This window comes from Monodon monoceros, unplaced genomic scaffold, assembly GCF_005190385.1.
Source record: "Monodon monoceros isolate NGI ecotype Baffin Bay Population unplaced genomic scaffold, NGI_Narwhal_1 Super_Scaffold_16, whole genome shotgun sequence".
In the NCBI taxonomy this organism is placed as follows: domain Eukaryota; kingdom Metazoa; phylum Chordata; class Mammalia; order Artiodactyla; family Monodontidae; genus Monodon; species Monodon monoceros.
In genome coordinates this window covers 23,298,501-23,322,927 of record NW_021703772.1, presented here as the reverse complement: position 1 = coordinate 23,322,927, position 24,427 = coordinate 23,298,501, and the positions used below count along the sequence as shown (strand labels likewise).

At 35.1% G+C, this 24,427-nt stretch overlaps 1 protein-coding gene across 1 annotated transcript in view; it reads left to right on the top strand.

Annotated features, from left to right (window-relative positions):
- Positions 1-24,427, top strand: part of SPAG16 (sperm associated antigen 16) — an 875,915-nt gene that overhangs the window by 397,181 nt on the left and 454,307 nt on the right. The window contains exon 11 of the mRNA XM_029225940.1: positions 9,510-9,653. Within this exon, the coding sequence (XP_029081773.1) occupies positions 9,510-9,653 (144 nt within the window). The remainder of the gene's footprint in view (positions 1-9,509; positions 9,654-24,427) is intronic.

Here is a 24,427-nt window from a genome sequence, read left to right as displayed (position 1 = left end):
GCTCAGCGGCCATGGCTCACGCGCCCAGCCGCTCTGCAGCATGTGGGATCTTCCCGGACCGGGGCACGAACCCGTGTCCCCTGCATCGGCAGGCGGACTCTCAACCACTGCGCCACCAGGGAAGCCCTGTTTCTTGCTCTTTTAAATCTGCCATTGTGTGGATCCATTTTTGTCTACCTTGTTCCCTTTAGGATTTATGTCCCACCATAGCAAATCTTAGCAGGTCTCACTTTGCCTGATTGGCCATCTAATTCCTCCCCTTAAACTTACACTTTTTATTTTATTCATCAATTCTGGCTGTGTACATCTGGCCACCAACCCTGAATTCCACTTGTCTGTGTTTTTAAATAGCTTTAGTAAGGTGTTTTTGTCATCTCAGTTCTTACTACTGTCCCCTTCATCCGGCTCCCTGTTCCTTCTCCTCAGTCCCCTGGAAACTGATGGGGGCTCACTCACTGGTGCTCTTCAGCTTCCTCTAATATCACCAGCTACATACAGGGAGTGCCAATTAGTTTCCTTCTCTTGTCCCCATCAGTTCTGCCACATGGCCTCTGACACAAATGAGACATGATGATGTAAATTCATTCAGCCTTAGCACATTTTTCAATATAGAAATTGAGACTCAGGACGATTTATGTAACTTATGATAATTTCAATATATGTCTCAAATTGCAAAACTTATTTTGTAAAAAAGTATTGAATTTTAGTCAGTACTCCTTACTAATAAAGCAGCCATACATAATTCATTTTGGCTTTCTAATTTGTTTATCAGACAGGTACCAAAAGAAGTTGTCAAGAGTTAAACATCATCACAATCATCACACTGGCTTGGTGGTTTCTAATAAATTAGGCCAAGTTCAGAACAGCCTTTTGTACTATACTTCAATGTATAAGTGTACCTCAATTCCATGTCTTAAGTGGTAACACTTCCAATTATTCCTAGATTATATGTAGCTTATATTTCTAAATATCCTCCTTGAAAAGAGATTTTCATGATAGAGCTCTTACCATGAAGATGTTTGACTTAAGCTTAGAAAAGCATCTACTCTGTGTCACTAATATACTAAGGAAATGGAAAATTCTTATATTTATAACTACACAGAATTCTTGTAGATTGCTGAAACATGAAATAACCAAATAAACTTTATTACTGAAATGGGTTTCTTAAGAATATAAATGTGTAATGTAACTTTTCAAACTTGTTAAACCATAAAGAACTACACAGCAATTTCATAACATGAAACACAGTGTGTATAAAACCATGTAGCATAAAATGTTCAGCTGCTAAGGTAGCAGGAACGTTCCAGGAACTATTTTCATAAATCTGGAAGTAGTTGACCTGTTACATTGATCTTCTTTATTCCATTTACCAAAATAGTGGGGCCTGTATTCCTCTGTCTTTGGAGTTTATAAATTTCATTTAGTTGACTCTGTGTATCTTGAAATGGTCTTTCTTTCACATATTAGAACAACTTCTGGAACGAGAACTTCTGGAGGAGATGGAAATTATATATCGTTTAGCTTAAGAATATCCTTTCTTAAGGTTTGTTGTATTTAATAAAACAGGAATGAAGTGAAGGAGACAGGATAAATGATATTACATTTTTAATGTGAGAAAACAGAAACATAATAAATTTAAATAGCTTTTCTTAAGGTCCCTGATCTTAAGAATTTTAATTTGGGAGATAATTGGGAAACGGCCTGGCTTGTGTACTCACCAAAGTGGGAGCTCCCTCCACACTATGAAACAAAGATGCCCAGCTGTGTAGATGAGGTGGTAGTAAATTTTGCAAGATTATGAGGCTGCATATTTGCATATATGTTGACTTTTCACAAATGATCTTTGAGTGTTGGTGGAAAATCTTTACATTTGTAAATGTATTGGGGGAATTTTTCTTATAAAAATACAAATCTACAAATTTCAATGGAGCATTTATATAAGTATATAGAAGAGGTAACAAAAATAGTATTGCCCTAGAGATGAGCCAGGACACACATACAATCTTGCCTGCCTCTTCCCTTGCCCATGACTGGGATTAGAACTACCAGCCATGCAGCAAGGCAAGGGGAAGACTATTTGGTACTCTACCCGACTCCAAATTTACTGTAAGTATGAGGTTGGAAGAACACTGGACAAGAAAAATAAAAAGGAAGTGTTAGCCTTTATGACTAACTACCCTCTGGGGCATTATTAATAATGCCACAAACTGTGAAAATGCCTCACCTATTTAATAAAAATGAAAGGTAGGTACTACTTTCCAGATCCTGACAATATAAATCCTATATAGTCTTGAATAAAATCTATAATATTACATATTTAAAGTGCCCAGGAAGTATTAATATTTCATATTTTCACATTTTCTTAGCTGACTTCTGAAAAAGAATGGGACCTGATATCTTATTTTGACAGATTTTTTCATTGTTTTGTGCACACATTTGTTTTATGGCTTTTAATCTGTTTTACTTTGGCACTTTTTTAAAGTACACTTAATAATTTAATATTCTTTATTAGTGAGAAGAACTATTAGTTGACTGTTCCTGAGGATAATGGCAAAAAATATTAATATACTAAAGTGACACCTTTCATAATAATGAGGAGCTGTGTGTGAAATGGATCTAAAGCCATTATACTTAAGTTACTAATGTATACTCCTAGCTACTGTTTTGTTTTTTATCTCTTGCTCCCCACTTTCTCATTTTCCACACAGGAGCTGGAGAGATCTTTTAAATAATTATCATTCATATATCGGTCTCCTACTTAAAACTATTCAGTGATGTTAGGATAAATGCCAGTCTCTTTTTCTCAGCCTGTGAGGCCCCATATGATCTGGTCCTTGCTTTCCACCTGCTCATCATCCATCCTCAGCAGAGTCCTCACCTCTCTCTGTAGTCACCCTGGCCTTCCTTCTGTCCCTTGAATACACCAACTCCCTTGAGCCTTAGCACTTTTTTTTTTTTTTTTTTTTTTTGCTGTATGCGGGCCTCTCACTGTTGTGGCCTCTCCCGCTGCGGAGCACAGGCTCCAGATGCGCAGCTTCAGCGGCCATGGCTCACGGGCCCAGCCGCTCCGTGGCATGTGGGATCCTCCCGGACCGGGACACAAACCCGCGTCCCCTGCATCGGCAGGAGGACTCCCAACCACTGCGCCACCAGGGAAGCCCGAGCCTTAGCACTTCTGTAGGTGCAGTCACCTGTGCCTGAAACCACCTGCCCCTAAATTGTCCTAAAAATGCTTCTTCCTTCTTGCCATTCTGATCTTGGCTAGAATGTCATGTCTTCAGTGAGGACTCTGGTAACCACCTCATCAAAAATAACATTCTCGGGGCTTCCCTGGTGGCGCAGTGGTTACGAATCCGCCTGCCAACGCAGGGGACACGGGTTTGAGCCCTGGGCCAGGAAGACCCCACATGTCTCGGAGCAATGAAGCCCGTGCGCCACAACTACTGAGCCTGTGCTCTAGAGCTCGTGAGCCACAACGACTGAAGCCCGCGTGCCTAGAGCCCGTGCTCTGCAACAACAACAAAAATAACATTCTCCTACAAATCATTGTCATATCACTTTGCTGGTTTTCCTCATAGCTAGGCTATTCTGTTCAGTCATTTGATTGTTGCTGTTTGTTTCCCCACATTCACATGTAAGCTCCCTGAGAGTGCTGCTCCTGTCTGTTTTGCATACTGCATCGTAGGCTCTTAATCCATATTGGTTGAAATAAAGAGTAAAAGTTGCATGTTAGAGTGCTTTGTAAATCCTGATGCATACCCAAATATAAGATGCAGTTATTAGCTGAGCAACAGTCAGACAGATGTTTTGTATATTTTTGTCCTGGTCAGCTGGATAAAAGCGTGTGCAGTGTGTGACTGTGTGCTATCGTTAAGGACGAGTAGATAGTGGTCACCCACTGTTCACAGGGCACACATTTTGATATTGATTCATTTTCAACCCACTGAGCATCTTCTGTGTTGGAAATAATTAGAGCCTGTGAACTGAAGTGAAGGAAACATTTACAATGCTGAATAACCTAAAGTGAAGACAGGGGTATCTAATTAGTCTTTCTTGTGACAATCTTTTTTTAGATTAATATTGTTCTCTCTGAAAAGTCTAACAGTGGTGCTTATGTCAGTGACTCTGTTGATAACTAATAGTGTTCTCCATACACCCCCACACATTCCCTCCAAAATATCCTTGTGTAACGCCACTACTGGAAAGAACAATTTCAATTAGAGAGGAGAGATTCTGAAGTGTATATCACATGGTCTATTATAAGGGATGTGTCCTATTATAAAAGAGAGAAAATCTCTGATAGAACATAATATTTTATGTAACATGCCTGGTATATTGTTTAACAAAACATTTTATGCATACTTCATCAGGACATGACTTGATTAAGAGGCAGGATTAGCATTCACCCACAATTTCCTTTTTTGAATCCTTAAGATGTTTTCCTGTACTATTTTCACCCTAGTCACAGGCTTATTAACTTAGGAAGGAGGTGACAGGGCCTTTGTCTTTGAATCTTGCAATTATAATTAATAGTAAGTTAAAGGGAAGCAGAAAGGTTATATTCAAAATTTAAAGTAAAATGACTTTGTGGCACTTAGGGCAGGCGCCAGGAAGATATTAAGTAAGAGCTCATTATTCTTATTAATTAGAACTTTGGGAAGACATCTTTGAGAAGGAAAATCATTTTATGATTAGTTAGAAGAGGGATACCTATTTGTGGACAGAACTTGAGGAGAGGAACTGTGTTGTCTTCATCTCAGTATGCCCAGGGCCTCGCAGAGCCCATCCCCAGTGACCAGCAACTACTTGATGCTACCTGTGTATATGAAGGCAGGGAGAGGGATCAATGTGTACGTATTGTCCACTGTTTCCCGCAATACATTCCTAAAAACCACATTATGAAAGAGACCACCACAAAGCTTCCTTATGTTCATGTGTGAAAGTATTATGTGTGGGTCCTACATTTTTGTCAGATGATTTAACATCAAATAAAGTACAGCAATGTCTGGTGTCTATCAAAACCACATGGAAACATCATTTTTCTCTAAATATTTACAATTTTAAGGACTAAATTTACTACCTGTGATCTTTAAAAGAGGCATATGTAGATTATAGAAGTTTACATGAAGGGCCAGGTTACAATGAAGTGCAATTATGTTCAATAATAATAATAATAGCTAATATTTATGGAAAGCTGACCATGCTTAGATGTTGTTCCAATCGCTTTACATATACCAACTTATCCTCACAGCACAATACCCTTATGGGTCAGTTTTAGTATTCCCTCCTTATTTGTGAAAAGGAGAGTTACATAGTTATGGCAGAGACCATATGGTCTATAAGCCTAAAATATTTACTCTCTGGCCCTTTAAGAAAATGTTGGCCAACCTCAGCTTTAGATCATAAGTACTTGTTTTTCCAATCAACTTTGATCTATTTCTCCACCACGCTGAACCTAACCAGTGCCCAACTTCCAGAAAATAAGTGACAATAGTTAAAACCTTTTCACACATCATTAGAAAAATGACAAAAAAAAATTATCAGTGTTTTTGAATTTCAAGATCATCTCAATAAATTCCCTAGATAAAAATAATACAATCTTCAGTGTGGCTTCTTCTCCAATGTTATCATCTAAAAAAAGGAAAGGGATGAGGTTCTGAGCCCACTTTCCAGAGAGAGATGGACTCTGGAGACAGTCTGCTCAAATTCATGTCCTCCCTCTGCCACTTCCTGGGTTTGTTACCTTGAGTAGATCATTTAACCTCTCTGTGCCCCAGTTTCCCTATCTGCAAAATAGGAATAATAATAGACCTAACTCATGGGGGCATTATGACCGTTAAATGAGTTAATGTATGCCATTTGGAGATCAGGAACTGACTCCTATAAATTGTTAGTTATTTCTCCCATTTTTCAACTTCTTTAAAAGACTGATTTAGAGATAAATAGAATGATGAAAGTTGAGGCCTGAATATACTGGGAAAATTCTCAATGAATTAAATGCCCATGGAATCAATGCTTATTAAATATCCTTCTACATTTATGCTTTATCTATTCTTTACAAAGAATATTTATTCTTTGAAGAGTTCTCTATGAAAATAGGTAAATAAAACATTAATGCCCTCTGATAACTTAAAGAATAATACAAGGCTCATAATATTAGCACAAGAGAACAAATTAATGAGTTTATTAAGTGCAACATGTAATATATTAGCACAAAAGCCTTTGTAGATCAGAATGTACAAGGGGTGCTACTCACCTGGTTTCTCTTATAGGACCAGAGCATTTTATTGTAAAGAGTAGGGTCCTCTTTTTAAGACTGTTATGTCAGGTGGTACCCAGCTCTGATATATACACTGAAAACTCCTAGATGTGTTAACTCAGGACTTAATTATGACTAAATGACTTTAAACATTTACTGGGAATGATATCTCCCATCTCTGTTACAAGAATTATTGATACTTACAGTACACACATATAAATAATAAACTATGAAAGACTGACACTAAGTAAAAATGTCTAAATTCATGATCCTCAAATTCAGACCATCCTGGATTCAAAGTCAGCCTCCATCTATTATCAAACTTGAGCAATTTACGTAATATCTCAACCTCTGTTTACTTAGTCATAATATAATAAAATTAACTGTACCGAAGTCAGTCCCCCCGTCAGACATGACAAGTGTGTACTGAATAGCTAATATATCCCAGCCACTGTTGGGGGTGAGTATACAGCAAGTACACAACAAACAAACAGACATAAACCCTTGCCCTCGTGAGCTTTCTTTCTACTTGCTGTGAGAATTAAGGATTTAGTACAAATTCTGGTGCACATTTAGTTTTCAAACAATGTTGAATATTATTGTTGAATATTATTGTTGTTAATTGATGATGGAGAGAAGGAGGAGGATTTCAGACACCAGTGCCTCATTATGGAGTTGATAATGACACTCAGCTTCACTAAACTTCTGTATCTGGGGGAATATTTCTGGTTCGTGGCCCCTGACCTGTGTTCTCCATCTTGATCATCTCCCACAGGGAATGATTGGAATCAGAATCTGCAACTTTGTTGTTTTTTTTTTTTTTTTTTTTCCGGTAAGCGGGCCTCTCACTGTTGTGGCCGCTCCCGATGCGGAGCACAGGCTCCGGACGCACAGGCTCAGCAGCCATGGCTCACGGGCCCAGCCGCTCCGTGGCATGTGGGATCTTCCCGGACTGGGGCACGAACCCGTGTCCCCTGCATTGGCAGGCGGACTCTCAACCACTGCGCCACCAGGGAAGCCCAGAATCTGCAACTCTTGATTGGGGATCTTTATCACTATGACCCAGTCTTCGCTGGTGCACTTATTCTGTGACTAACTCAATAACAAGTACTTGTTAATTGATTCTTACGAGAGCATTAAATTCCCTTCTATACACGCTGGAAATATTTCTAATCACTTAAAGACCATTTCATAGATGATGTAAATTATACTTTTTAAAGAATAAAATATCAGTGTTTGACTGAAACTGGTCCAGAATAATTAGGAAAAAAAGTCATATGTAATGTTAGAAAAGAAATATATGCATAGAGAAACCTGAGAGTGTGATTAATGGGATGAGTGCTCAGGAAGTTCAGGTGTTATGGAGGGGCCCTCAAAGTAGAAGGGTTCAGAAGAGTCTGGAAAAACACTTCCAAAACTGATTAACCACCAGTAGGTTTGTGTTTATCTTTTTTTTCCCTTAACTTCTACAAATAGTTTCCCCCATGAAAGTCATTTTGGAAACTTATCTTTCAAAGTTCGTAAAGACATCAATGACTTTAGTTATCTTCACGTAAAGAGGGTAAAATTTATCATCTAGTCAAGTGTGCATGTGTCTGCCCGGAAAGCTGTGAGCTCACATACATCATACTCAGTAGCTTCAAGGATTTGGTTTGCCTTCTTATGTGTGTTTGAATATAGAATTCATTTCAATCTGACATTTTTTACCTCTCATCATATTTTTCTTCTAATTAAGTTCTATAAATGTATCCTCTCCCCAGTTTGAGCTGTAATAAATTCCTTTCCTGAACTGGCCTTCTGGAAGTCACAAACCAATTATGATGAATTACAAAATGAATAATTCCCCTTCTACTATGTTTATTTTGAGCAGCAAAGTGCTAGAGAAAAGGGAAACTGTTTCACCAGAAAGAAGGCCCTGCTCATAGTAGTCACATACCTGTGAGTTGAATAGTTCCAACACTGACCCCAGCAAATTTCCAAAACTGGATAGGTCTAATGGAAAGACATGATTTTTCAGCTCACAATTCTGGGATTTAATGGTATTATTGGAAGGGATCCATAAGGAGAAAAGTTTTGCTCTCATGTAAGCCCTGGAGTTACTCATGTAGGTATGGACCCAGACCATGATTTCTTTGGGAAATTGATTTCCTAAAGTCTTTTTTGCAGAAGAAGGGAACAATGCCATTCATAGAATGGACTGTGGGAGAAATGAATGTGTAATTCTTATTTTTTAAGTCATTATTTGTTTAAGTCATTATTTGTTTCACTTCGCTGTATAGGCAAGTAAATGCATTATGTCTTTGACTTGAGATGGCTGTGTTGAAACTGAACAGTTTGTTGCCAATATTTAGGCGGGTATTTCAATAGGTGCTTAACATTCGGCACATTCGTTCCCATTACATTGTAAGGCATAGACGAAACGCTATATAACTAAGATTAAAGCATTGCCATAGATAAGATATCAGGCATTAACCTTTTCGACTCTTGATTTTAGAATGGATTAGCTTCAGTAAATAAATAAACAGCCACAATCATCATAGTCTGGCTCAAATAATACTGCTTAATGCGTTAATCACTAATTTTACATACTTCTTTCTCAGTTCCCTCTGTGCCTTTATAGAGTGGGAATTGTCTTTTGCATCCTGAATTCATTACTGTAATTTGTGTACTGTGCATTGACTGAAGCAAATTTAGGTGGCATATTAATGAAGAATTTGAGCTCCTTTGTGTAGATAGTGGACCATGGAGTTAATGTTTCATTCATAGAATTTATTACAGAACTATGATAATGTGGTTATGATTCATGATCTTTTCCTGGATAATGCCTGATTTAAGATATACTATAGTCTGAGAAGAAGTTTGCTTTTATATAATAAGCATGGCTACTGGTCCAAATATCCTAACACCAAATTTTCATTGGCATAACTTTTCCTCCCTGAAAGAAAAAAAACAGAATTATTGTTTCAAACCAGAATTAGACATGAGCATTCACCTAAATCAACCATCCCATTTTTCAAATGAGGAATCTGAGATCCAGTGAAGTTAATTAGATTGATGGCATTCAAGAAGCCATAAGCTAGAGCTATAGCCAGGACGTCGAACCTGGCTCTTCTGGCTTCTGAGCCAGCATCCTGAGTAAGCCGTCCTGCCTGGCTGAAATGGATCATCCCTGCCATTTCATTTGTTCCCAGTATGAAACCATTCACTGTTATCTCCCCATAACTACCTTTTCTTCTCTTTCCCTGTGTAGCATCATCACGCACCCCCGCAAAGACATCCTCATCTCCTGTGGGGAGGACCGTGTCTGGAAGGTGGTGGGGCTCCCCAAAGGCAATGTGCTTCTCACAGGATTGGGCCACACCGACTGGCTTTCGGATTGCTGCTTCCATCCCAGGTCAGTACACACAACTCCCAGAGCCAGCCTGATCTCTCCAGGAATGCATTTGTTTACTCTGTGTCTTCACTCTGCTGGCTTTTTTTTTTGTTGTTTTTTCTTAAGCCACTTTATTGAAGTATGAATAGGTGTACATATTTAATATATACGACCTGATAAGTTTGGAGTTAAGTATACATCCTTGAAATCATCACTACAATCTATACCATAAACATATCTATCATCTCCAGAAGTTTCTTCCCATCCACTTTATTTTATCTTACTTAACGTAAGATCTACCTTCTTAGCAATTTTTTAAGTATTCAATAAGTATCATTTGCTGTAGGCTCTGTGCTGTACAGTAGATCTCTAGGACTCACTCGTCTTGTATAAATGAAACTTGAAACTTTGTACTGCCACTTTTCTCTCTGCAACCCCACCTCTTCCACTGAATTTTGAAATGTGTAGATAATGCTCCTTTGGCTTTCCTTATATTGACTTTAGATTGATTGCTTTTGATATTTAGTACATGTAAAACTTAGTCCACATGCTAATGCATTTAAAAAGAGTAATAAGCTTCCCAGGACAAGCATTAGGAATGCTCCTTGTACTCATAGCTATGAAAAGGCACATGAATTTCAATAATGCATATCAATGTTTACTTTGCCTCTGTTAATCTTGCATGTTTTCCTTTTAGAATTAAGTTTTCTACCAAAAAGGATCAGGAGGCAGTGATCAATTTCTTTAAAAATTTCAATGATACTCAAGACATTAAAGAAAACAAAGCAGAACTGAAGGCATTGAGCCCTGTAATTTTCAGGATTCACTGAATTTTTGTACCAAGAGAACCGGGGCACAGAAGGAAAGACATTGTTAAACATGTAGTACATTATTCTGGTGGCAGGAAGCTCTGCCCACAGTTGCTTGTGGTCAACTGCTATCCCTAATCCCAACTGTCTTCTCTTATTCAACATTATGCTTAACATTTGTTAAGCATCTGGCTCTATCTGGCTCTTTCAAACAGTCTCTGGTCTAACTACTCTTGGAGATGCATAGTCCGTAGTGCAACTTCTCAACCATTCCACTGGGAAATTTTGGTCTTAGGAGGACCTTATTGATTTATTTTTTGTTTTCACAAGACTTTTTTTTTTTAAACCATCTTTGTCTTATCCTTAGTATGAATGTCAATGAAATTAGATTGAAATAAAAGTAACTAAATTGTTCAGAAATTTGTGTGTTAATGAGAAGAGTAAACTAATTTTTTAATTTTAATTTTTGAAAATGTTTTTAAAATATAATTTTAAAATTATACCAAATATAATTTTAAAATTATACCAAATAATTTTACCAAATAATCTTTGGTACTAGATGTTTGAATTTAATTTTTGAACATGTAATGTGTTCTGTATCTGGTATGTGGATAAACAAATCTGCCCTGCCTCTCATGTCTCAGAAACATAAAGCCCATCTTGCAAGCAGAGACAACACAATTAGAAGTGTAGCCTATCACTTCTGTAGCTGCTGGGCATACTAATCAGATTTCTATAATACCCTGTCACCATGACAACCCGTGACTCTGAAATTTTCTCATTAGTGTTTGACCAGCACATGGTCCTTTTAATAGATCTCCCTGTTTTTCCAGTCAATTACTGAAATTAAAATGAGGTGAAATACATCATTATTCACTCATAGTATGAATTTACGTTCAGTACTTTCTTTGGCAGAATTTTAGTAAAATGTAGCCACACTCCTTTTTTCTAGTGCATGTGGGATAAAAATAACGGGAGAAAATATATTTAGCTATATGTGTTTTAAGTAAGAGATAATGAATAGCAAGTGTTCCATTTGTAGAATTGGTGAAAATAATAAATGATTATTAGAAACAACAGCAAAAAAGCTCTTTTTTATTTGGGGTAGAGATCGGTTCTGAAGGAGTTTATATTTCAGGCCTCAGACATTTTATAATGCTTACTGCATGTAAATCAACACCGAAGACCATACATTATGGACTATAATATATATAATATATGCATATATATACATACATAATATTTATGCCTTAAAAGTTGTTTCTGAAATTTAAGTTTGTGATATTTGATTTTTAGTTTTGCTTAGATAATTTGGTTGGTAAAAAAAGAATTTATTGTTAAAGATAATATCTTTCCTATTTATATACTCATCTATAATCAAAGAATCAAACATAAAATAAATTTGATTCAAATATGACACTTTAATCTGTAGTTGGATCTTTGATTAATAAATGCAGTCATAGTCTTCCTCAGAGCCCATCTTTGTGATAGCTTGTTTCTGCTCCCTTGGATGAGGTCCAGAGTAGACACATTATAACGTGACACCTGCCTAATTCCTCTTCTCTTCACATAGAAAAATAAACTCCTACATTTTCTTTATTTTTAATTGCAATTGTTCCTAGTTGAGTGTTTTCTGTAACTTCCAGTTGTATGTATTCCTGATTACTATGACATTCAAGCCACTGTGTCTCCTGCCACAGTGACATAATTCAGATTTCTTTTGGGGGTCAAACCCACTTGATATGACAGTGGTATATACACTGAGTGACCCAAATCAGTCTTAGTCGTCTTATTTCCCTTGTCATAACGGACATCTTAAATACGTAAATGACAAACACAACAGGCATGATAATATTAATATCAGGAAAAAGAGGACTAACAGAAAAAAGTTAAACTGGGAGGGTAACTAAATATCACTTGAGGATCAGATAATATGATGTTGAAATATATAAAACAAAGCTCGTAAATAAAAGAAGATTCTGCCAAAAGTATAGTCATCAGAGTCAAAGACTTCAAAGTATATCAGTTTTTAATATGTGAAGTAAACAAAGTTACAGTAGAATTAGAGAAATTAATAAAATAGCAAGTGTATTTAGTATTATATATTGAACTTTATACTTTATGAAGAGAGATTGTAGATTCTTTGAAATCATTCATTGTTAGGTTTTTAAAAATATATAACTCTTAAACCACAAATTTAACATGAATGAATTCTTCAGAATAACAAATATACAAACTAAGGTTTGTGAGCAAGATTCAGTAGTAAAAGAAAATAAATCAATAACTAAAATATAATAAAATCTGAATTATTAAAAAGTAAATAAATGAATATTGGGTCAGAGAACTATAAACGGTTATTACCTAGTTGATAAACAGTCCCAAACACAATACTTATCAAACTTACGAGATGTAACCAGAAGTGTGCTCAGAGTAGAATTTATCACTTTGACAGTTTTATTTTTTAAATGAAAAAAAGAAAATAAGTGAATTATGAATTTAAATTAAAAAGTACAACTGGTCAACAAATATAGAAAAGCAAAGAATGGATAAGTGAAAAGTAGAAATGAATGAATTAGAATAAAAAGAGTACATTTATATTAATCCAAAAGGTTTTTTTCAAGAAAAAATAATAAAATAAGGAACTATAATATTGAAGTAAGTAGATAACTCAAAAAAGGAAAAAATACATGTAGGAAACAGAAATATTAACCTTAGCAATTTGGAAAGAGTTAAAACCATAAATACAGAGATGAAAAAATATATGTTTGGAATTCTTGATAGAATAATAGATTTCTATGAAAATTAACATCACCAATATTGAATCAAGATGGAGCAGAGACCCAGAATAGATTAATAACAGTGGAAGAAACTGAGTTCTAGAAGTTCTGCTTTTCATTCCCATCTTCTGAAGTTTTATGACTGAGTTTTAAAAACTTTATTTAATAAAAACAAGATAAATTAGTTAATTTTTAGGTTCACTAAATTTTCTGAGGACAAGAAAAAAATGAAATTTTATTACTGGTTTCACAAACATAGCATAAACATAATTTTAAATTGGGCAAGTGTAGTACCACCGCCATAACTCTAGGCCCTTTTCATAATTATAGATGAAAAACTTTTAAAGAGAATGCAGAAAATGGAATTCAGTTGTATGTTTAAAAAGAGTGGTATACAACGACCAAGTAAGATTTGTACTTGAAAAGCGTGGAATATATAAGTGATCCAACTATGAGGACATCATATTATAAATTATACTAATAATTAACATTCAAAGTTACTTTAAAGTTCTTGGGTAAAAATCTAGCATCTATACTTAAGACACAGATGTTTGCAAATATTATTAAGCCCCATGTGTTGGAACTGACAAGGAGAATGGATTTTGGAACAGCTGGGAACTAAGAAGGTCTGGCAAGTGAGTGTAGAATCTGGATGCCATGGAGTCGGATGGGTCAAACGAGGAATGAGTATTCACGGGTAATAGAGCAAAGTGGGGAACATAAAACCAAACAAGCAAAAATACCTAAAATCCAAATAGAAGCAAAGCCTCTTTGTCTAAGCCTTCAGTAGCTATTCAAGGCATTGTTACTTGTCCAGTTGGTATTTATTCTCAATAAAGGTTAGCCACATTTTTTCTTTTTCTTAATGATAATGGTTATATTTTATTAAAATATTTTAAACAGTGAATTTTTCTAACATATTTATAAGTTAAAAAATAAAATGTATGTGGAAAACTTTTAACTATAAACACTATACAAATATTATACAGACTCTACAAATTGAAGGCAATTTAAAACTCTTACTGCAAAGGCTGTATTCTTTTAAAATAACACTATACACATAATTAAATCATTGTCATCTATTGTTTACAGTACAATTGGTTTTGACTGCATCTAAGTTTTTAAGTTCCTTAGTAGAATTTGTGAATCAAGACACTTTTTTAGGAATGACATGGGTAACTAATCACTGTAGAACCATCTATTATTACATATTTACCACTAGATGGCGATCATACAGTGGTAAGGTAAAGCACCCTTTGCATTTACTGGGTAGACTGATGAACTGGCTGTTGAAAGTGATTCATTGGTTGCTGAAAATGATGAAGGGGTGGAGCTATGCAGAGAATGTGCATCTGCACTGTTGAAAGAATGAAATGTACAGTGCCAAAAAGCAGGAACCTTAAGCATAATCCTGTGCAAGGTAGACGTCATGCTCTAAACTGCTAAAACATGGAATCAGAGTTTCAGGTTGCCCAAATTAGAATCCTACCTTCACCTTTGCTAGTCCTGTCAGTTTTCTTGTCTGCAAAATGGATGCAATAATGATATCTACTTTGTAGGTTAATTATGAAGGCTAAATTCTATCATATATAAAAAACACAAGTTCTGTTGCCCGGCAACTGTATGCTCAAGAAATGTTACCTATTATTATTTTTTATTCATTGATAGGTATGGTGAGAACTTAGATCAGAAATTTTTATAAAACTGGTAGCCTTAAACACAATGGGTTAGGAAGGAAAGACTATATTGTGATGTCTGGGTTACACCAAGCTAGAATTAGAAGAATGCTCTCAAACCATGAAACATTTGAGGATCATGTCTGAAGGTCTTACCAAGTTAAAAATAAGATCATTTATAAACTGAAAACAAATATAATTAATGCAAAAAGAGGTATGTTACTCATCTGTCCTTAGCCCTTAAAAATGTGTCTCTTTAGAAATTGTACCAAGTAGCTCATCGTATTTTGCTTTTACAGAAGAGAGAAAGAATTCTGCATATTTCCTTTTTTTTAGGTTCTAGAAGGAAAATAATTGGCTAGAAACACCAAAAAAATTGCTTTTTGAAATTAAAAGTATTTAAATTGAAAGCATTTAAAAATAAAATATTTTTGTTGTTTTTGAGGAAAGTAAAGCACGTAATGTTTGACCTGCTCTGTCCACAGGCATGTATTATTATTGTTGGCCCATTTAGACTAGCTTTGGGCAAATGAAACAGAGTTGTATATCAATCTCTGGGTTAATATCAATAGATCAATAAAACGTACACTACACTACCTTAATAATACATCATTTGGTCTTTACCTAATAAAGGAGGACTGCTCAATGACAGTAACATGGTTTTGAATGTAAATACAATGTCCAGTTCTCTGGTACTTGAGGTTGCATTTTCTTTGATATGACCACAGCTTATTACGTGAAACAGCATGTATCTTCCCAGATATCTCTATAAAATGAAAGTAGTTGGGATTAGTGGTTTAAACAATTTCACAGTGCTGCATTTTTTTTCCTGATCTCACTGCCTGAGACAGAAACAGAGCTGACAGCATCCTGTTAAACATAACTTCTACCCTTATAAGCTGATTTATGAATTTGTGAGTAAATGGGTCTCTGCAGAATCCCTCATATTCTCTCTTTGTGGTACAAGCTACCTGTTCATGTATTTATACAGTGCCTAAAACCATAGTATGAAAACTCTCTGACAGGTATATCGTTTAGTTATTAAAAAATGGAAACATGGTTAACCATTTTATTTTCTATAAACATAAAGCCAAGAGTTCAAATTTCAAAAGATAATGAAGGGATTGACCTACCATTTCCCTAAGATTGTGATGTTCTGAGCTTCAGAGGTAGATACTTTCATAATCCGGAAACCTCAGTAGATTTTTACCAAGATGATTTTGAGATATACCTATTAAATAATAAAATTCCACTTTATATTCTTTGAAGAGGTGTATGTTATGCTTCTTAATATAGTTCTTAATATAGTTTGTCACCTGTATGTGAAGAGGCTAAGCATAACAGCATACTTCTTTAAATGTTTTTCTGGTCTAATTCTAAAAGTAATACATGATCACCATAGAGAAAAGTGTTAAGAAAATAAAAATGTCCCATAGTCTCACAACTTAGTGCAAACTTGGAGAGACTGCCCAAGGACTGTCCTCGGGCAAGGGGCAGAATCTGCTTCAACATGTAAGAAGCACCTTCTAAAGTCAGGCTTGTTTTCATGTGTCAGTGTGACAAAGAACCAGGTAGGTCATTTTATTTAATCTCTGAGAGCCTCAGTTGCTCATTTGAAAATGGGGATTACCTACTTATAAGCTTTTCATGAAGAATGCATGAGAAAATCTATCTAAAACATTTAGCAGCCCTGGGCTCAGAGTAAGCATTTGGTAAATGTGGCACTGTTGGTGTTGTTTGGCAGATTCTAGTCGAGATCTGGTTTCCTCTGAAACCAATATTGTCTCCAGGTCTATTGGCCTGTCTCTCTCTTTCTAGCAAGAAAAAAAAGAAAAAAAAAATCTGAGGAATACTATAAGCTTATTTAGGGCAGTCTGTATCTTATTCATCTCTATATCCTTGGGACATAGCTTATCAATTGAAACATTATAGGGAATCAATAACTATTTAATTAAAATGAACAGAGTAGAAGATAATAGACCAGGATATGACCACTTTTTCTCATACTCTTGGTAGTATCATGTGATTATACGGATATACTCACAAACATACACATGCATACACACACGCACCACTTGTTACCACTGAGATCGCTTTATCATAGGAACTTAAAACCTAATATTAGTCCTTCATTTGACATAAAAACCCTAAAATATAAAATCTTCTCTGAATAATATTGTACTGAGGATAAATTTCAGTCAAAAGTCCAATCATTAGGGGAAGAACTTCAAAAATCTCTCCTTCATAAAAGCAGAGAGAACACTGGCAAAAACTGTCACAATGAACTTTTCAGAACTCTAGAAATTAACCAAGCATGGACCAATTAAAGGAGCATTTATTAAAAAAAAATTACTGCACCGGAGTAAGAATGTGACCTTTTTCATGTTTTAACTTGCCCCATCCGCTTCCCTTTCTTTCCCCAACTCTGCAGTGGTCTTGAAAACCAACTGCTTCACAGCCATGGTAGCAAGTAGCAGAGCAGAACAAGTTTGGAAAGCTCCACAAAGCCCCATTCTCAGAGAAATGTCACTATCTGAACTTTCAAGAAGCCCCCTGGAAACCCCTATTTGCAGGGCCTGTTTTTATTCGACCTGAGTCAGGGCTTACTTTGTATGAATGGACAATTTTCCGGGGCATTTGTAGCAAACAATCAGCAGTACATGTTTAATATTGCAGCTGCCTGAGGTAACAATAACAGTTAGGCAAACAAGAAGTTAAGCAAAATTCTTAAACAGAAAACCTAGATAATTAAATGTCCATAGGGAGCATTGAAACACTATCATGTTCCTAGGAATATCAACGGACACATGCATTTGGAGGGCATGCTCAGGAAAGATTTCAGAAGGGTCTAATCTCTCACAGCTGGCTGAGCTGTGAAGTTCAGCTCAAGCAGGAAGTAAAGACTAAGTAAGGCAGAGTTGCGAATTTCCAGTGTTGAACACGTGCCCCAACAGAGCCAGTCAACAAAGACTGGATGACTCATTTGTTCAAGGCATTTAAACCTCACCTGTTTAATCGTTAACAAACCAGGCAGACTTCTCTGACCCCACGCAACAAAGAATATAGACTTTATTGAATTACTTCAGGAAAATCACTAAAAACAGCAACAACAAACCCTGGAGAGGAGGAGATATCATTTATAGACTTTCCACATTGTACTATTTAAAATGTCAGGTTTTCAAAACTGGCAAAAAATTGAAGGCATGAAAAAGAGCTGGACAAGATGCTGCAGAATGTGTAAATGGGTTAAATAACAAGGTGGAATTAAAATTGCAGATGGAATTAAGATAATCAGCTGACTTTAAAAAGATTATCCTGGATTATCCAGGAGGGCCCAATGTAATCACAAGCCTCCTTGAAATGTGAAAGAGGAAGGCAGAAGGGTCAGAGGAAGAGCAATGTGATGCCATGTGTTGTGAGAAAGAGCTGCTCGCCTCGAGATGCCAGAAAGAACCAGCCCTTTTGATATCTTGACTTCAGCTCAATGACACTTGTTTCAGAATTTTGGCCTCCAGAATTAGAAAATAATAAATTCATGTTATTTTATTTCCACTGTTTGTGGTAATTCGTTACAGCAGCAAAAAGAAAATACACAAAAAAAAAAAAAAAAAAAGAAAATACACATATCTTGTACTACTATTGTTAAATTTATTCCTAAGTATTTTAATCTTTTTGATGCTATTGTAAGTGAAAATGGTTTCTTAATTTAATTTTCAGATTGTTCAGTCCTAAGGTACAGAAATACAGTTGATTATTGTATATTGATCTTGTATCAATATACAATATCTCATTTATTTATTTTAATATTTTTAGTAGATTTCTTAGAATATTCCCTATATTTTATCTTGGCATGTTATCTGTGAGAATAGTGTTCCTTTTCCAGTATAGATACCTTTTACTTCTTTTTCTTATCTAATTATTCAGCTAAAGCCTCTAGAACAATGTTGAATATGCATGGTAAGAGGAGATGTCTTTGTCTTATTTCTGATCTTAGGAGGAAAGTTTTCCATCTTTCATCACTAAGTATGTTAACTGTGAATTTTTTGTAGATGTATTTGTCAGGTTGAGGAAGTTCCCTTCTATTCCCAATTTGCTGATTGTGTTTCTTACATTATATAAGCTTCATGTGTACAAATTATATTTTGACTTCTGTATACTCTACAGTGTGCTCATCAACAAAAGTTGTTTTCATCTGTCAACAGTTGACCCCTTTACCTATCTTACCCTTCCTTCACTTCTCTTCCCCTCTGGTAACACTACTCTGTTCTGTATCTATATGTTTGTTTTTGTTTATTTAGTTAATTTGTTTATTTAATATGCCACATACAAGTAAAATGATATGGTATTTCTCTGTCTTATTTCACTTAGCATAATACCCGCAAGGTCCATCCATGTTGCCTCAAATGGCAAGATTTCACATTTTTATGGCTGAGAAGAGTTCCACTGTATGTATATACCACATCTTCCTTACCCATTCATCCCATCAGTGGACACTTAGGTTGTTTCCATATCTTGGCTATTATAAATAATGCTGCAATGAAAATAGGGGTGAATATATCTTTTTGAGTTAATATTTTCATATTCTTCAGATAAATACTCAAAAGTGGAATAGCTGGATCATATGGTAGTTCTACTCTTAATTTTTTGAGGAATCCTCATATTGTTTTCCATAGTGGCTGCACAGATTCAAATTCCCTCTGACAGTGTATGAGGTTTCCTTTTTCTCCATATCATCCCCAACAGTTGTTATTTCTTGGCTTTTTGGAAACCCTTTTAATGTTGCTGGATTCAGTTTGCTAGTTTTTGTTGAGGATGTTAGCATGTGTATTCACAAGAGATATAGATTATAGTTTTCTTGTAATGTCTTTGTCTGGTTTGGGAATCACTGCAATACTGGCTTCACTGAATGAGTTGGGAAGTTTCCCTCATATTTTTTTGGAAGAATTTATAAAAGATTAGTGTTAATTCTCTAAATATTTGGCGAGATTCATCAGTGAAGCCATCTGGTTCTAGCCTTTTATTTGTGGAATAATTTTTATTACTAATTCAATTAGAGGATTTTTTTTTCATTTCACCTAGATTATCTAATTTGTTGCCATATTGTTGCCATATTTATTGCAAAGTTGTTCATAGCTTCCTGTATCATCATTTTTAATTCTGTAAATTTGGTAGTGATGCCCCTTTCTTCATTTTTTTCTTTTTTTATTGAAGTATAGTTGATTTACTGGTATATTGTGTTAGTTTCTGGTATACAACAACATGATTATACGCATGTTCTTTTGCATATTCTTTTCCATGACAGGATATTGAATATAGTTCCCTATGATATACAGCAGGACCTTGTTGTTTATTTTATATATAGTAATTTGTATCTGCTAATCCCAAACTCCTAATTTATCCCTCCCCTACCCCCTTCCCCTTTGGTAACGTTTGTTTTCTAGGTCTGTGAATCTGTTTCTTTTTTGTAAATAAGTTCATTTGTAATATATTTTAGATGCCACATAAAAATGATATCATACGGTATTTGTATTTTTCTTCTGACTCACTTCACTTATATGATAATCTCTAAGTCATCCATGTTGCTGCAAATGGCATTATTTCATTCTTTTTTAGGGCTGTGTAGTATTCCATTATATATATATCACATCATCTTTACCTATTCACCTGCTGATGGACATTTAGGTTGCTTCCATGTCTTGGCTATTGTAAATAGTGCTGCTGTGAACATTGGGGTGCATGTATCTTTACAAATTAGAGTTTTCTCTGGATATATGTCCAGAAGTGGGATTGTTGGATCATATCACAACTCTATTTTTAGTTTTTTAAGGAACCTCCATATGGTTTTCCATAGTGGCTGCACCAATTTACATTCCCACCAATAGTGTAGCAGGGTTCCCTTTTCTCTACACCCTCTCCAGAATTTGTTATTTGTAGACTTTTTAATGATTGCCATTATGACTGCTGTTAGGTGATACCTCATTGTAGCCTTGATTTACATTTCTCTAATAATTAGTGATGTTGAGCTTCTTTTCATGTGCCTGTTGGCCGTCTGTAAATCTTCTTTGGAAGAAGACCTTCTATTTAGGTCTTCTGCCCATTTTTTATTGTGTTGTTTGTTTTTTTGTTATTGAGTTATATGAACTCTTTTTATATTTTGGAAATTAAGCCCTTGTTGGTCACACTGTTTGCAAATATTTTCTCCCATTCCATAGGTTCCCTTTTCATTTTATGGTTTCCTTTGCTGTGCAAAAGCTTGTAAGCTTGATTAGGTTCCATTTTTTTATTTTTGCTTTTATTTCTATTGCCTTGGGAGACTGACCTAAGAAAACATTGCTATGATTTATGTCACAGAATGTTTTGCCAATGTTCTCTTATAGGAGTTTTATGGTGCCATGTCTTATATTTAACTCTTTAAGCCATTTTGAGTTTATATTTGTGTATGGTGTGAGGGAGTGTGTAGCTTCATTGATTTACATGCAGCTGTCCAACTTTCTCAACATCACCTGCTGAAGAGACTGTGTTTTCTCCACTGTGTATTCTGGCCTCCTTTGTCAAAGATTAATTGACCTTGTGGGTGTATTTCTGGGCTCTCTATTGTGTTCCATTAAACCATGTGACTGTTCTTGTGCCAATACCATGTTGTTTGATTACTATGGCTTTGTAACATTGTCTGAATTCTAGGAGGGTTATGCTGCTAGCTTTGTTCTTTTTCCTAAGGATTTCTTTGGCAATTCTGGGTGTTTTGTGGTTCCATATAAATTTTAGGGTTATTTGTTCTAGTTCTGTGAGAAATGTCATGGGAAATTTGATAGGGATTGCATTAAATCTGTAGATTAATTTGGGTACTATGGCCATTTTGACAATATTAATTCTTCCAATCCAAATGCATAGAATATGTTTCCATTCCTTAGAATCATCTTTAATTTATCAATGTTTTATAGTTCTCAGCATATAAGTCTTTCACCTCCTTGTTCAGGTTTACTCCTAAGTATTTTATTTTTTGGATGAAATTTTAAAAGGGATTTTTTTTTCACTTTACATTTCTGATATTTCATTATTTGTGTAAAGAAATACAACCAATTTCTGTACGTTAATCTTGTATCCTGCTACTTTGCTGGATTCATTTATCAGTTCTAGTAGTTTTTGTGTGGAGTCTTTAGGATTTTCTTTATATAGTATCATGTCATCTGCATATAATGACAATTTTACCCATTTCCTTCCAATTTGAATACCTTTTATTTCTTTTCTTGTCTGATTGTTATGGCTAGAACTTCCAATACTATGTTGAATAGAAGTGGTGAGAGTGGGCATCCTTGTCTTGTTCCAGATTATAGTGGGAAGGATTTCAGCTTTCTACCATTGAGTATTATGTTGGCTGTGTGTTTGTCATACATAGCTTTTATCATATTGAGATATGTTTTTTCTATACCCACTTTGGTAAGAGATTTTAATCATGAATGGATGTTGAATTTTATCAAATGCTTTTTCTGCATATATTGAGACAGTCTTATGTTTTTTGTCTTTTCTTTTGTTGATCAGTGTATCACATTGTTTAATTTGTGTATTTTGAACCATCCTTGTGACCCTGGGGTGAATCCAACTTGATCGTGGTGTATGATCTTTATTTATGTATTGTTGGATTGGTTGGCTAGAAATTTTTTGCATCTATATTAATCAAAGATATTGGCCTATAATTTTCTTTTCTGGTAGTGTCTTTGTCTGGTTATGGTATTAGGATGATGATGGCTTCATAGAATAATTTGGGGAGTATTGCCTCCTCTTCAAACTTTTGGAAGAGTTTGAGAAAAATCAGTTTAAGTTCTTCTTTGTATGTTTGGTAGAATTCCCCAGTAAAGCCATCTGGTCCTGGACTTTTGTTTGCAGGAAGTCTTTTTTGTTTTTTGTTTTGTTTTTTGTTTAATTACAGATTCTATTTCACTTCTAGTGATCAGTCTGTTCAAATTATCTATTTTTCTTGATTCAGTTTTGGTGGGCTGTATGTTTCTGAAACTTGTCCATTTTCTCTAGGTTGTACAATTTGTTGGCATATAATGGTTCATAGTATTCTATTATGTATTTTTGTATTTCTGCAGTATCCATTGTTATTTCTCCTCTTTCATTTATTATATTGTTTACTTGGGTCCTCTTTCTCTTTTCTTCTTGGTGAGCCTGGCCAGAGGTTTGTCTACTTTGTTTACCCTTTCAATGAACCAGCTCTTGGTTTTATTGATTTTTCTATTTTTTTAATCTCTATTTTATTTATTTCCTCTTTGATCTTTATTATTTCCTTCCTTCAGCTGACTTTAGGTTTTGTTGTTCTTTTTCTAATTCTTTTAGGTGGTAGGTTAGGTTGAGAGTTTTCTTGTTTTTTGAGGATGGCCAGTATCTCTATGAACTTACCTCTAAGGACTACTTTTGCTTCATGCTGTAGATTTTATCTGGTTGTGTTTTCATTGTCATTTGTCTCAAGGTATTTCTTAATTTCCTCTCTGATTTTATCATTGACTCATTGGTTTTTTAGTAGCATATTGTTTAGTCTCCATGGAATCTTTTTTTTTTCTTGTTGCTCTTTCCATAGTTGATTTCTAGTTTCATGGTGTTGTGGTCAGAAAAGATAATTGAAATAATTTCTATCCTCTTAAATCTGTCAAGGCTTGTTTTGTGTTCTAGTATGCAATCTATCTTAGAGAATATTCCATGTGCACTTGAAAAGAATGTGTATTCTGGTTTTAGGGATGTAATGTCCTGAAAATATCAATTAAATCTAACTGTTCTATTTAGTATCTATTTCCCTTAGTGACATGTTGAAGTCTCCTACTATTATTGTATTCCCACCAATTTCTCCCTTTATGTCTGTTAGTAATTGCTTCTTTTTTGTTTGTTTTCTGTTTTTTTTTTTTTTTGTATTTAGGTGCCCCTATATTGGATTCATACATGTTAACGAGCGTAATATCCTCTTCTTGTATTGATCCTTTTATCATCATATAGTATCCTTATTTATCTTTCTTTATGGCCTGTGTTTTAAAGTCTTTTTTTTCTCATATGAGTATTGCTACCCCCACTTTCTTGTCATTTCTGTTTGAATGAAATATTTTTTTCCAACCCTCACTTTCAATGAATGTGTGTCCTTTGCCCTAAAGTGAGTCTCATGTAGGCAGCACATTGTAAGCTCTTGTTTTATTATCCATTCTACCACTCTATGTCTTTTGATTGGAGCATTTAGTACATTGACATTTATAGTAGTTACTGATAGATATGTATTTATTGCCATTTTAATCCTTGTTTTCCAGTTGATTTTATATTTCTTCTTCCTTTTACTTTTTGTTTTTCCTTTTGTGCTTTTCTTCTTTATTACACTTGAGTTTTTTTTTTTTAATCTATTGTATGCTTTTTATATGTGGTTACCCTGTTTTTCAAGTATGTTAACCCATTACTATATCTACTTGCTTTAGACTGGTAGTCATATAGACTCAAACACATTCTAAAAAAAATATCTACATTTTCTTCCTTCTCTCCCCCACATTTTATCATTT